Source organism: Chionomys nivalis, chromosome 10 (genome assembly GCF_950005125.1).
Source record: "Chionomys nivalis chromosome 10, mChiNiv1.1, whole genome shotgun sequence".
In the NCBI taxonomy this organism is placed as follows: domain Eukaryota; kingdom Metazoa; phylum Chordata; class Mammalia; order Rodentia; family Cricetidae; genus Chionomys; species Chionomys nivalis.
In genome coordinates, this window is record NC_080095.1 from 27,970,723 (window position 1) to 27,985,645 (window position 14,923).

Genomic DNA, 14,923 nt, shown 5'->3' on the forward strand with positions numbered 1-14,923 from the left:
CATAATGTAAATATCCAATATTCAAGTTATTTGATATGTGACTACCCCCCCAAGGGGTCATGACTTATAATTTGAGAATCACTGCTCTGAGTTCTTTTTTTTCCTAAACCCTTCAGGGCTTACAGCTATAATCTTCAGTCTCTTTCCCCCATCAGGGCCTGCTTTTGAAAGAGCAATATTCTCCCTATGCCATTTACAAAGAACTTGTTTTCCCAATACTTGAAAGCTGTTCTCCAGGAATTACCGACCTCAGTAGAAATGATGGGAGTGGCAGGCTTCCTTCAATAGACCAAGCACTACTTCCCTGTACTGGACTGGGCAAATAGCTTCCTCTAGTCCTCGTCTCTCCCTGAAACTTCAGTGTATGCTGTTATTTGGACACAGGGTCCCTGAGGATATATAGTTAAGAGGATGTTATATTGTTCTACGATGTATCCTGTGTAAGCGTCTATTTTCCGTTCCTATAACCAAATATCTAAAATATTTATAAAGAAAAGAGGCTGATTTAGCTTGTGATTTTGGAGACCTCACTTATTGGGCCTCTGGTGAGAGCAATGTGGCTGCCTCACAGCATGGCAGACAGCCTCATGGTGGGCACACGTGCAAGTGAGAGAAATCACAGGCAAGACAGGCGATAAGAAGGACGCAAGGGTCAGACTTCTCTATAACAACAGCACTCTTGAGAGAGCTAAGTGGGTCCATAAGGCCAGCATTAACCCCACTGACTTAAACCTGTGCTGGTCTCCACGCCGTCAGGCCCACCACACTAGAAACCATGCTTCCAGTGCATAGATGTTCGGGAGCCACAATGAAACCATATCCAAATCACATCTATGACTGGGGTTCTTAGAAACAAAGGACAGGATATATAGATCCCAGAGGGGAGGTGATCGGGTGATGACAAAGGCAGAGGCAGAGGCAGCCAGGTCAGAGAAGATAAGACAGTTCGTGAGCCAGGAACAGAGGGGAAAGGAATATTCCTGAGAGCCTTCGGAGGGAGTCCATTCCTGCGGATGACATCCAGATTCTTGCTTCCAGAACTGTGAACTCCCCAAATAAAATGATGCTAAGTCAAGAAGATACCATTTAGGAGTCTATGGTATCATGGCACTATAGAATGGAAGCTTATTAAAGGCTTAAACCATTCTGAGGACAGGGAGAAGAGAAGGAATCAGATGTTTCAACTCATGCTGATAGCAAAGTGCCAAGCTGAATGTTTTACATGTAGACACATGCAATTTTATGTAATGCACAAGTCAGTATCCTTTACGATGATATATATGCTATGATGTTGTAGGCTTGCATAGGTGTAATGGACAAAAAGTAGTAAGGCCACAGGTTTATTGAATAATAAACAGAATAAAGTGTTATATGTCACACAAAACAAAGCCCAATGGCTCTCTTACAAATAATATGCAAATAGTTGTCTGAGGCATATAGCAGGTAAGAGTGGAAAATCCATAGCCAGATGTTACTAATATGAAGAAAGCCAGTGATCAAATTAGCACTCACTTGGTAACTGTAAATAAGCACCAATAATACCAATAATAATAACAACAAATGAGTGTTTTGAAAGACACAAATAAGGTGAAATTAAATTACTGGGCATGTAACATGACATCTCAGTTTGATTTCTCTTGCTGTGGTAAAACACCATGACCAAAGCAAAACGGAGAAGTTTATTTTAAGTTACACATCTCCATCACAGCCTCCACCATAAGGGAAGCCAAGGCAGGAACTCAAGGAGGGCAGGAACACGGGGCCGGTCCTGAGCAAAAGCCACAGAGGAACACTTTACTTTCTCGCCATGGATTGTTTGGCTTGCTTTCTTATACCACCCAGGACCATTTGCCCAAGAGTGGCATCACCAACAGTGACTAGGCTTTCCATACCAATCACTTAATCATAAAAACACATCTAGAGGCCAATTGGATGAAGACATTTTTAACTGAGGCTCCCTCTTCCCAGCTTGTATCAAGCGAACAAAAAACCAAAATAAATGAAAACAGACTAATTAGCACACAAGGTAAATGCAATGTTGAAGGGTCTTGAACAATATAGGGCAAGGGTATCAATAGCAAATTTAGCCTTCAACTGAGTATGCCTCTTACATAACAAGAAAAGGCACTATTCTGGCACTGCAAGGACTTACATAAGGTCCAGTCAGGGCAGACACTGATAGAAATGTTCTCTGACTCTTCTCTGGGGTCAGCTACTTAACTCTGTCATGCAGCCCTAGCACACACCACCCTGTGACAGAATGAGATTAGTGTTGTGCAGCCAGTGACTTTGCTGTCCCCATTAGCTGTGGCCAGAGGGAAGGAATAGGGACATGCTGGAAAAGCATGCATTGGAGTCAGGGGCTGCCTCACTTCCACATACATGTCTGCTCCAGATGGCAGACTGATACACAAGTTTAATCACATGAATATCAATTATCCCCATATTAAAGCGGAGAAGAGATTTTAATTTTCCTGAGTGGTATTTACGGAGCGACCTTCAGTTTATCTCCAGATAAACACCTAATTTCAAAAGAAGGAAAATGATTCTCTCCACCACCCACACCTACCCAAGGTACACACACACACACACACACACACACACACACACACCCTGAAAGGTGTCATCTGCCTGGCACCACGTGGGCAGCAATAGATGTGGGAGCTAAGCCAGCGTAGAAAGTGTCTCCAAACACTTACTCATCCTCCCACCGCCTTCCAAAAACACTGTGTTGAGTTTACAGCTTTGAAAATGTAATTAACACTTTTACTTACGGAGAGAGGATCCTGCGAGTTTCAGCAGGCTATACTAGAAACAGCCTCAATTCTCAATGGCCTCACTCAAAGGGTAACCCAAGTATAGACACTCTCTTTTCGACTCCCAGGAGCCTGGAGACCAATACAGGCTTAGGTCAACCTTTCTTCCTCTTCATCCCCACCCCACTCCATCCCCACCCCACCCACAGACTTAAAAGTTAAAGCCGCACCCGAGTACAGCACTAAGCAGCGCCATGGTGAGAGCTTGGAATAGTTACTTAGAATTAGATTCTGTCGTAGTTCGGTTTCCATTGTTGTGATAAAGATGTCATGACTGAAAGAATTGGGGGAGGAAAGTGTTTATTTCAGCTTACAGTTTCACATCACGGTCCATCAGGAAAGGAAGTCAGGGCAGGAGATCAAGGCGGAAACCTGGAGACAGGAACTGAAGCAGCGGCCATGGAGGAGTGCTGTTTATTGGCCTGTTCCTCACCGCTTGCTCAGACTGCTTTCTCAGCCCATCTGCCCAGGGGTGGCCCCGCCCGCAGTGGTGTAGGGCGGGGCCTTCCTACATCAATCATTAATGAAGAAAATGACTACAGACTTGCCTTCAGGCAATCTGATGGAGGTATTTTATTAACTGGAGTCTCTTCTATCAGATAACTGTACCTTGTATCATTCTGACAAAAAGCAAAATAAAACAAAAAATCCAACAACAAAAATACCAAACAAACAAAAAAACCAAGACAGGTTCTACAACTTTCTGCCATGGTAGAAAGACTTTAAGACTAGATTTACCTAGAGTTGTATCTTTACAAGGAATGCTATATATAGGGGTGGCATGACGCATAGTATCTTGTTCCCAGACCTCTTTCCTATAAGTCTGTCATGGCACCTAGGATCTTACATGAAAACACCAAAGTCTTTTACTTGAAAGGAAGAAGCAAAACTATCATGATTAGACAGTGAGTTGGCAGTCATTATGGAAGGAAGCAGACTGGGCAAATTTTGGTAAGGAAACAGAACAGAAGGTGCTGCTTGGTGGTGCCAGGGTAGGAATCTGGGCCCTGGTGTTCAAGCAAAAGCTGGTTCCCATGTGAGAGAACCAGCTTCACGATGCAACAAAGCCAAAGAAAGAGGCAGACAAACCCGGGATTGCACAGAGTATAATTTATTGGGCACTTAGGTAAAGAAATGTATCTTGAAGCAAAACAGGTGAGTACTCACAAACTGGATCAGAAGAAGGGGGAAGATAGAATCCAAGCCAAGAAGAAGGGGGAAGATACATCCAAGCCAAGTTGGAGCTGGTTTAGCTCCGGCTAATACCAAGGACACAGGACACATTCCTGGTGCTGATGGGTCTAGAATCTTGGTCATAAAACTCTTCAGACTATTTATAGATTCTGGGGAAAGCTAGTCAGAGTCACTCGGCATGGTCATGGTTCTTATAACTCAAAATGGCTTCCTCATGTCAAGTTGAAGCCCCACACCTGTGCAAGGGCAAAGGCAGGTAGGGAAGTCCATGGGGTAGAGGGAGATCAGAACTTGTTTCTTCTGGCTACAGCTGAAACACATGGACACCACTGGGAAAACACCAGCTAAAACATTGGCCCCTGTCCCAGAGCAGCTGCCATATATGAGGATATGGGAAACAGGTTTTATGTTAAAAAAAATACACATTTCTTTGGGAGTTAATTGCAAGATTCACATGTTATTTTAAACAGAGAAAGCTTTAGTTTCAAATTCCATGCATAGAGTGGAGTCTTGGGATGGTGACCTGCATGCCTCAGCTTTTTCCCAGCTCTGTCCTCACCTGCTCCTGCTAGTGAAGGTCACTGGAGACTTTAGAGAGATGCTTTTTAATGAGCTTCAAGGATATAATCCTAGGAAGCCTTGTCATGATCAGAGAACAGTACTAAGAACATGAGTTCTTTGCACTCAAAGAGCCTTGAGGGACTTTTTTTTCTGCTTGGAATTCTGTCAGGGACAATCAGATAAAAACAAGCCCACTTTAAAGTTAGGAGAGTCAGAAAGAGGAATTAAGGAACATAGTCCATTTCTATGGCAGACCACCAGCATCATCTACTTCCTTTGCAAACTGATGCACATGCGTAAGGCCCACTGCCTTACTGCATGTAGTACGCCTAAGAGATGGTCAGTATGGCTGAGTAAGAATGTTTCCAAGCACAGGTCTAGGGAGACCTGGATAGTTTAATAAATACAACTTTAACCTGGGAACTAAACAGATAACTAGTAGAGTTGTGACATTACAAGCAACAGGTGCATAACACCTGTTAAACACTATTACGATGTTCTTTCTCTACACATTTCTTACAAAGGACCCAAAGGATGGACTGGAGTCTTTAGCTTAAAGCCCTATTTTCAGGAACCCGAGGCCTGTGTTGGACTTGTACAGGAAGCTTCTCATTGTAGTTGTATTGATAGATAGGTTCTTTAACAGCTACAGGGACACTTGGGTTATCTCTACTTCTTAAGGGAGCTTCAATGGTGACTCAAGGGATTTAGAGGCAAAAGTGCTTTTAGGAACCATTTAGCAAAGCGGTTCTCGACTTCCACACTTGTCAGAATGACCACAGCCCTGCACATTTACTTCGAATATTTTAACAAACACTGTAGGAGTAAATATTAGTATTTTCTTTCTCCACAATTCCCAATGAAATACAGAAACACTGCATGACAAGTCGCCCTGCATGTGTAGACAGACAACAATCTTGTTGAGAAAACTGCTTGGTGCAAGCTGTAATTAATGAGGCGCCATCTGTGAGAGGCAGGGCTCTCTGCATAAGCTGTGACTATCCAAGCGAAGTTCTTAGGCTTTTTAGCCAGATGGGAAGAGAGAAAAGGGTGTAACAAAGCAGAAATGTGGGGTGAATTATCTGATCAGTAACATATGCTATGTGGTTACATTTTATTTTATTATCTGATATATAGATTCATTTTCACACTCTTCCTAGAAAACTTGGTTTAGAATTTATATCTGACTTTGAATTCTTCCACTTGGTTTGATAGTTTTGCATTTATTAGTCTCTCTCTCTCTCTCTCTCTCTCTCTCTCTCTCTCTCTCTCTCTCGTGTGTGTGTGTCTCTGTGTGTGTGTATCCCCTGCTGTGGAGATCAGAAGATAACTTACAAGAGTCAGCTCTCTCTTCACCCCCACATAGGTCCCAAGGATGAAGCTCGGGTCTTCAGGCTCTGCAGCAGAGAGCTTAACCAGCAGAGCCATCTCACTTCTCAACTCCTTCTTGATTTTAAATTGCATCAACAGATCAGCTCATACAAACTGCTTGCTTCCTCCCAACTCTGAATAAAACTCCAACCCCTCTGCTTCCCGGTTCTTGCATGGGTCACAGAGTGAACTCATGACCAGCCCACTCCTGCTATTCAGTTCCCACAGAGCCATATCTGAGTGACTGCTAAACATGTCCACCCATTAGCCGGGCCTAGAACACCTCTCTATAACTCCTCCTGCCATATCTCACCTTTCTCCTCCCTTGTCAAAATCCCAGTGACTCTCCAAGGCAGGACGCTTCATCCAAAGACTTCCCCCATATGGTATCAATGTATCTTCACGTAAGCAGCATTTACAGGCAACTATAACTTCTGATAACTCAGTGCCTATAAAAACACCATGCCATGTCAGTTAACTTGCAGACCTGAACACTTTTTGAAAATGTGTATACATGCCTCTGTGTGTACCATTGGGAGTGTTGGCAAAGGCCAGAAGAGGGTGTTGTGTTGCCTGGAGCTGAGTTATGAGCAGGTGGAAGCTTCTGATGTGGGTACTAGGAACAAAACTCGGGTTCTCCAGTCTAAATAGCTGAAGAATTTTTAAGCATATCTATTTAAGGATAATCTGCATATACTAAAGCTGACTTTTGGTAAGGGCACAATTTCCTTGAAAAACTAAAGCAATTTTAATGAGACATAATTGACCTACAATAAAGTGTATGTAAATATATATTTGTAAATTTTATACATACATTCATAAAGTATACAATATGGTAAGATTGATATATGTATGTATATATTGATAAAGCTGTTACCACCATCAAGGCAATAAATATGTCCATCACAAGGTTTTTTCACGTGTCTCCCTGTAGGCAACAGTCATTAGGATGCACTTTCTGGAACTTTACATAAGGGGGAGCGCCAGCGCATGCTCTCTTTCTTGTTTGGGTTTTGTTTGTTTGTTTTTTGCTCCAAGCTTATGTGGTTTGAATGTAATTGGCCCACATAAACTCATAGGGAGTGGCACTATTAGGAGGTGTGGCTTTGTTGGAGTGGGTATGGCCTCGTTGGAGGAAGTGTGTCATTGTGGGACAGGTTTTGAGGTCTCATATATGCTCAAGCCATGCTCAGTTTTTCAGACCACTTCCTGTTACCTGTAGGTCAAAATGTAGAATGCTGAGCTCCTTCTCTGAGCACCACAGATGTCTGCCTGCACACCACCATGTCACACCATTATCATAATGAACTAAACCTCTGAAAATGGAAGCCCAGCTCAATTAAATGTTTCCCTTTGTAAGAGTTGCCATGGTCATGGTGTCTCTTCACATCAACAGAAACCCTAACTAAGACAACGGAATTCTCTGATATTCATTCATGTTAATGTGCTTTAGCAACAATTCGTTCCTTCTTAAAGCCAAATAGTATTCCACTGTATGGCTGTATCAGTTTATCCCCTGACCTGTTAATAGGCATTTGGGTTGTTACCAGTTTGGGGTTATTACAAATATAGTTGCTATGAACATTCACACCCAAGTCTGTTAAGTGAACATTTTATTATTCTTTTCTTTTTTCTTTTTTTTTAAGTAGGAATAAGGACTGCCAGATTAAGTGAACATTTTAAAGTTCCAACTGTTTATATGATAACCAGAACTCAGTCTTATCCATTTCTTAAGTTTCAGCTATTCTAATTTAGTTTTAATTATATTTTCTTCATGACTAATGATATGAGCATCTTTTCCTTTATTAATTATTTTTTTAAAAAACTATCTTTTCTCTTTTTACATATGAATCCCAGTTCCCACTCCCTCCCCCTCCTCTCGCTCCCTCCACCTTCCACCTACACTCAACTCTCCCTCCTCCATCTACTCTTCAGAGAGGGTAAGACTTCCCTTTGGGAGTCAACAAAGTCTATCACATTACTTTGAGGCAGGACCAAGGCCCTCCCCACTATATCTAGACTGAGTAAGGTATCCCTCCAAATGGATTCCAAAAAGCCAGTTCAAACAGTAGGGATAAATCCTGGTTGAGATGAGCATCTTTTTGTGTGGACATTTGCCACATATTATATGTCATTTCTGGTAAGGTTTCCATTTATTTTATGGTTGAGATAGCTATATGCTGTGTAGCTCAGGCTGGCCTCAAACTGCCCCTACCTCCTCAGTGTTTACTGGCATGCACCATCATCTCCAGCCTTTTTACGTCTTTTGAATTTCATTCTCAATGAAAGTCATTTATAAACTACATACTGCCCTTAAGAATATTTCCTCCCAGTCAATGGTTTATTTTTCTATACTCAGTAATGCCTTTGGAAGCATGATAGGCTTAAAGGTCCAAGAATTCAAATTTATGAATGTTTTTCTTTTTTTTTTTTTTTATTTTATGATTCTAGAGTTTCAGCTAAGAAATCACTGTGTGGTACCAATTTACACATGTTATTTCTTCTAAACATCTATATATACATACACACACGTATATATGCACATATACATATATAAGAGAGAGAGAGAGAGAGAGAGAGAGAAAGAAATGGAGAAGGAGGGAGGGAGGGAGGGAGGTAAGGAGGGAGGAAGGAACGGAGGGAGGGAGAAAAAGTTTGTCCATAACTCATAACTTGTTTTGAGTTAACTTTTGTCAAGCTGTGAGCTGCTGGGCATCTGGGGCACACATTAGCTAAATACTAGTAGTGCATCATTTCAAGTAAACTTAAGATAACAGTTTGATATATAAGATTAATGGGCTTCTAAAACTAATTTGTATCATCAGAGATAAATGAAATAAAAACTCATGCAAAGTGAAAAAAATGTTTTTATATACACAAGTTGAGTCAGTTTCAGAGAAACAAATATTTTGTTTTCTCTAAAGTGTGGCCTCTAGATTTTACTTAGAAACTTAAACTACTAGACGTACAGATGACATGAAAGTGGCTGTGACACTGGGTGGAGGACAAAGGGAACAATGGGGTGAGGAGTATGTGGCTGACGTGCACCCCACATACATGACATAATTGTTTGAAAGGGTCTGTATCTAACAATGAATTTTTTTAATTGAAAAGCAAAACTAGGAAATACTTAAATCTTTCTCTTAAAATATTACCTTATAAAACAACAAACTTCTTAAGGTAGGTTCTGGTTTACAGTATTTTTGTTTGTTTGAAAACAGGGTTTCTCTGGCTTCCCTGGAACTCACTCTGTAGACCAGGCTGGCCTAGAATTCAGAGATCCACCTGCCTCTGACTCCCGAGAGCTGGGATTAAGGATGTGCGCTACCACCGCCAGGCTTGGTTTACGGTCTTCTATGCTACCTTCTTAGGTCTGCATGACATTATGGCTACAAATGTGTATAGTACATTGTTCTCTCCTGTGCACTGGCCCTTCGTGGAGACATATTTGGTCCGAGGACTGATCAGATCATAGCAAAGTGCTGCTTTAACTGCTTGATTAAGTGCTGTGTGTCCACGTGCTCTGGAAATGCTGCTTCAGACTTCTGAGCTGCAACATAGCTTCTCTGAAGATCTCCAATCTGTAGGAAATACCAGATCAGGAACAGAATAAGATCTACGTATTGGAAAGATGCCAAGAGTTCTCAAAAGTAAATTATTCAGTTTAGAATTATCTAAATTTTAAATCCATCATAAATAATGAGGTAAATAAAATTATATAAGTAACATATGCTTCATTATAGTTGTTTAGTTATGAATCAGAAATGCGTGTTTTCTCTCTCTGTTGCTAAGTATAAAAGGGCATTTGCGGAGACTCAGGCCTATATAGCTATAATAAATGAAACATCCAACAGAGACATTTGATTAGCATAGTATCTCTTAGGCAGAAAATTTAAATAAAATATATTAACTTAAGATATAAAAGCCAGGCACTGGTAGCACACAGCTTTAATCCCAGCACTCAGGAGGCAAAGACAGGAAGATCTCTGTGAGCTCAAGGCCAGCCTCATCTACAGAGAGAGTTCCAGGACAGTTAGGGCTACACAGAGAAACCCTGTTCCAAAAAAGATAAAGAAAAAAAAAAAAGACAGGGTGGGGGTAACTGGAGATATGGCACAGCAGATAAGAGCACTGGCCGCCCTTCCAGAGGATCTGGGTTCAATTCCCAGCACCTACATGGCAGCTCACAACTGTCTGTAACTCAAGTTCTAGGAGATCTGATACCCTCATACCAATGCACATAAAATAAAATTGTTTTTAAAAGATATAAATTATGTTCTGAGGGGTTCTAAGTGATACTAAACACAACAATGCAGGGAAGATACTGGTTTTTACGTTTATAAAGGGTATCTCTAATGTTAAATGAACTCTGCTTACGTCCAGTACCAAAGAAAAATAATCTGCCTTCATTCATGTATGTACTTCTAAAAAGACAGAAAATTTTTAGTATGTGCACAAAAAAATCTAGATGATTCAACTCTGATAGATTTTTAATAACATATATATAGTATGTATTTTATATTTAAATGGTTTCCTTTTAAAATCATAACATTGTCAACATTATTATTTTATAATATATCAAAACATTGCCAACATTACTCAGATTTTATAATATTTTTCTGAACTATCTTATAAGAATTAAGAATTCTTTGAGCTAAGAATCATAAAGGCACACTGATCCTCAGGCGAGCTGGTCTTCCTATAAGAAAGTGTCTGTGCCTTTAACTAAGTGGCAGCATGGCACAGTGCAAGACTGAAGGGCATCAAAGGAGCTGGGCTTCCGTTTGGAATCTCACGCTGCTAGGTGGCTTTAGGGTGCGTCTTTGTTTTGCTTCAGGTTTATTTTTTTTATCATTTTTAATTATGTATAGGTGTGAGTGCATGTGGGTATGTGGAGGTGTGTGCAGGTGCTGCCAAAGCCAGAGATGCAGAATCTCCAGGAGCTGGAGTTGCAGGCTTTTGTGAGCTGCCTGCCGTGGGTGCTAGGAACCAAATTCTTGTCCTTTGGAAGAGCATCAAGTGCTCTTAATCACTGACTCATCCCCCGAAGACCCCTGCTGTTTGGGTTTTATTGTGACTGGATCTTGTTGGTCTAACCTTGAACTAGGGACCCTCCTGCCTTAGCTTCCTCCACCCAGTGTTTTACAGCCTCCACACCCAGTCCTATGGATGCCTTGTAACCTCTGTGAGCCTCAGGTTCCATGAAAATGCAAGCATCAAGAAGCAGACGTTTTCATCTGCTTCATTTTTTGCTATGTCTTCTATGCTGACAACAGGGCCTAGAACAGACAGGCTCAGCAAAGAAACCTTGATGGGGTTTTGCAGAGAATTCAAGAAGGTAAGTAAAGCGGCCGCAACAGAAGCTGGTATCTACTAGTTGTTCCCCAAACTGTAATATGAGTGAGAGCTTTTTCTATTTTCAAAACAGACACATGGATAATTTCGTGATTATGTTATAAAGATACAGTGCTTATGTCTTTAGTAAATAAAACCCTGTACTTATATTACAAACATTTTGAACTGTTTCTTAATCCTCAAGACAGACTTACTTTTCAAGGGTAAAAATGCTGAGATGCTTTGGTGCCCTGGCTTACTCATCTGTGTTTTATGAAAACAGCTCACTCTTTCTGTTGACTTCTGGATATTAACTGATTGGCAACAGAATATTAACAGCTACCTTCCTCCCGTATTGCTCATAACGAAACAGCATTCACTACCAGCCTTAATTCACAGCAATCCTGAGAAAGGTGTGGTGGAAATATGATCTGCCGATAATGGGCAGGATTCCTTTGCTGTAAAAGTCTATTATAAATCCTTTTTGGGCCAGGAATTATCTAACAAGTGTTCTTTAGTGATTAAATGTGGTATTTCAAAATGTAAGAGATTTCTTCTGCAATTTATAGTGGTGTTTTAGTCAATACCCAGTGATAAAGTTTATTACATAATCTCCTGAAGTGAAGATATTTGTGATAAAAAATTTTAAAAAGTCATTTCTTTCAGATTGAAAATAATCAACCTTCTGTTCAGAAAGATAAGGTTTAAAATGTATTCAATGTGTATTTTTTTAAACCAAGAAAGATCAAGAATGTGTCAGATGATAAATTAATAAAGGAAGAAAATACCTTATCAGAGATGGTTGCAAAATTAAAATGTGGCTCATACATATGGGGTGCTAAAGAGGATGCCGTCTGTAAGAGCGCTCTTGCCTGTGGGGAAGAAACGAGGAGAAGGCAGCCATAGAAACACATGTTAGACTACAGCTATGACTTCTTTAGGTTAAAACAAAACTTACCTGGGACAGGAACTTAAAACAATCCCATGGAAAATACAAATGACATTCCTCAGGAAGTGCAATGATGTAACAAAATATAGCTTACTCTGGACAGCCTGGCAAAATTATGTTAGTGATCCATACTTCAAAAGAGGAAATAAGAGAATTGAATAGGGTAGATGTAAGTTATTTGAGAACCGCTGCCTCATAAAGTTTGCATTTCAGTATGCTAACATCATTTGAAATACGATCTTCTCAAAGCTTAAAAAAAAGAGGTCTTCTTGATTTAAGCTTTTTCGTTGGAGATCAACTTAGGCGGCTTTAACAGTCTGTTCCCTCATAACAACTTGACATCAATATATTTCACAGTCATTTCAAAGTCCAAAGTTGTGTGTTGGATGAGATGGAGCCAACATTCACGACCCTGCTGATCAGTCCGCTAAGTGAAAGCAGCAGGAGGTGGTAAGCTTTCTCTAAAGTACTGTCCCAGTCAGGGTTCCTACTGTCGTGACAAAACGCCATGACCCAGAGCGAGCTGGGGAGGGAGGGCTTATTTGGCTCACACTTCTGCATTGCAGTCCACTACGGAAGGAAGCTAGGACAGGAACTCAAACAGGGCAGGAACCTGGAGGCAGGAGCGGATGCAGAGGCCTTGGAGGGGTGTTGCTTACGAGCTTGCTTCTCATGGCTTTCTTATAGAATCCAGGACCACCAGCCCAGGGATGGCACCACCCACCATGGGCTGGGCCTTCCCATATCAACCACTAATTAAGAAAATGCCCTACGGCTTGATTTTTATGGAGGCATTTTCTCAACTGAGGCTCCCTCCTTTTCAGTGCCTCTCCTTTGTGTCAGGTTGGTATGGACTAGCCAACAAAAGTACTCAAAACATGAAACAGGCTACATTTCACACGATCATGTTTTGCACAGACCATATTTTGCATAACAGGAGATGGTAATGCGTATACCACAGTTCATACGATGCCACTAAACAACCCCCTCCCGCCGCAACCCAAAGACCCTGAGAACAAATTCATGCATCACTTTTTTTTTTATCACCTTTTTTTGAAATGGAAAAAAGAACACCAACTTACATAAGACAGTAGATACTAGATTTTACTATAAAATGGGGGTGGATATAAAACTTTTCAACACATTTGAAATCATATGGACACACACACACCTCACAGTACTGAGGTACAGATGTAGGCTGCAGTGGCTTTTTAAGTGGGTGCTAGGGATCTGAACTCAAGTTCTCAAGCTAGTGTGACAAGCATTTTACTGACTGAGCCATGTCCCCAGCCCCTTCAGCAACACTGACTTAGACTTCCCATATGCCAGGTGCTGTTTCTGGTGCTGAGAACGCACAAGTTACATAACAGACGCGGTCCCTGCTTTCAGCAGCCAGCAGTCTGCTCTACATACCAATAGCTAGTAAAACAAGAAAAAGGAAACACCACAAGATGTGCGAGGCCTCAGGGCTTTTCTTAGACTGATGCTGGGTTTTTCCAACGAGATGACACTTAAAGCTCATGTGACGAAAAGAAACTTGTCACGGCAAGATCTGGAGCACTGAAAAGGCCCAAAGCCCTGTGTGTCTGTAGAGCAGTGGGATTGCTCATGCACCTAAAGCCGGTGAGAAAGGAGCACACGGGTAGTCTCCAAGGTGGGGACCAGAATGCAGGGCCTGCACAGGCCAGGCCAGGACGCCTGGGCTTTAGTCCAAATGGAAAGAGAAGGAACTGGAGGGTTTTTAAAAAGCACTAATAAAACGATAGTTTTATAACAAAATCCATTAGGTTCCTCAGAGGAGGATGCGCTACTGCCTTATTCATTTGTCATTAAGCCGCTCGGTAGTCTCCCTTGTAGGAGGGTGTGGGGGCGATGGCTTAGTCAGTAAAGTGCCCACCGTGTGTGTGTGTGTGTGTGTGTGTGTGTGTGTGTGCAGGAAAGAGATGAACATGGGGTAGAGAAGAGGGACCACACCGAGCTGGGGTGACAGGATTGCCAAACAGTGTGGGTGCAGAAGTGCCAGAGAGGGGAGAAAAGAAAAGGGGGACAAAAGGGGGCTGCTAGGGTGCTGGCAGGAGCAGCTACAGCACAGGTGGGAGACAGTGTGCTTCAGGTGGGAAGACCATGGAGGTGTACGTTATTCCCATAAATCAAATGTTCAGTTTTGGCCGCAGAGAAGTGAAGTGACGTGCCCAAAGCCACACAGCTGGTAACAACAGAGCTGGGATTAAGAGCCAGGCCTGCTGGGCCCCAGAGCTATTTTAAAAGTGTAACAGATAATGATGGCTAAGTGTCCCAGCTTTCCTCTGAGGAAATGCAGCTCTCTGACCTGTTCAACGTGGCCTTTCCGCATCTCCAGCACGGCCAGGTTGTTGTAGGCCTCCGCATGGTGGTTGTTGTGGACCAGGGCCAGCCGGAAGCACTGATGGGCCAGGTTTGTATCCCCTATCCCCTGAAAGGAAAAGTGCACGTGCACACACGAAGCCACACGCTCCCCACACCACACCCCCCTCATTTTGAATATACATCTCTCCAGTTACATAGAGAAAACCAGCACCAATCACAGCTGGGAAGTGTGAGTTCTGTGCATGAATTTAACTTGAGGATATAAAATGACGAAAATCTCCAAACTGTCAGTTGGATTTATTATGTCTGAGAATTTCTTCACATGAACATATGGTGACTTTGTCCTTAACAG

At 41.9% G+C, this 14,923-nt stretch overlaps 1 protein-coding gene across 3 annotated transcripts in view; it reads right to left on the reverse strand.

Annotated features, from left to right (window-relative positions):
* Positions 1-7,852: 7,852 nt before the first annotated feature.
* Positions 7,853-14,923, reverse strand: part of Ttc8 (tetratricopeptide repeat domain 8) — a 55,883-nt gene continuing 48,812 nt past the window's right edge. For 2 of the 3 annotated variants that reach the window (XM_057782447.1, XM_057782449.1), the window contains 3 exons: positions 14,555-14,677; positions 12,065-12,148; positions 7,853-9,523 (listed from right to left, as the gene is read on the reverse strand). In XM_057782447.1, coding sequence (XP_057638430.1) covers positions 9,407-9,523; positions 12,065-12,148; positions 14,555-14,677 — 324 coding nt within the window. In that variant the 3' untranslated portion in view covers positions 7,853-9,406. The remainder of the gene's footprint in view (positions 9,524-12,064; positions 12,149-14,554; positions 14,678-14,923) is intronic. The other variant, XM_057782448.1, reaches the window with a different exon arrangement.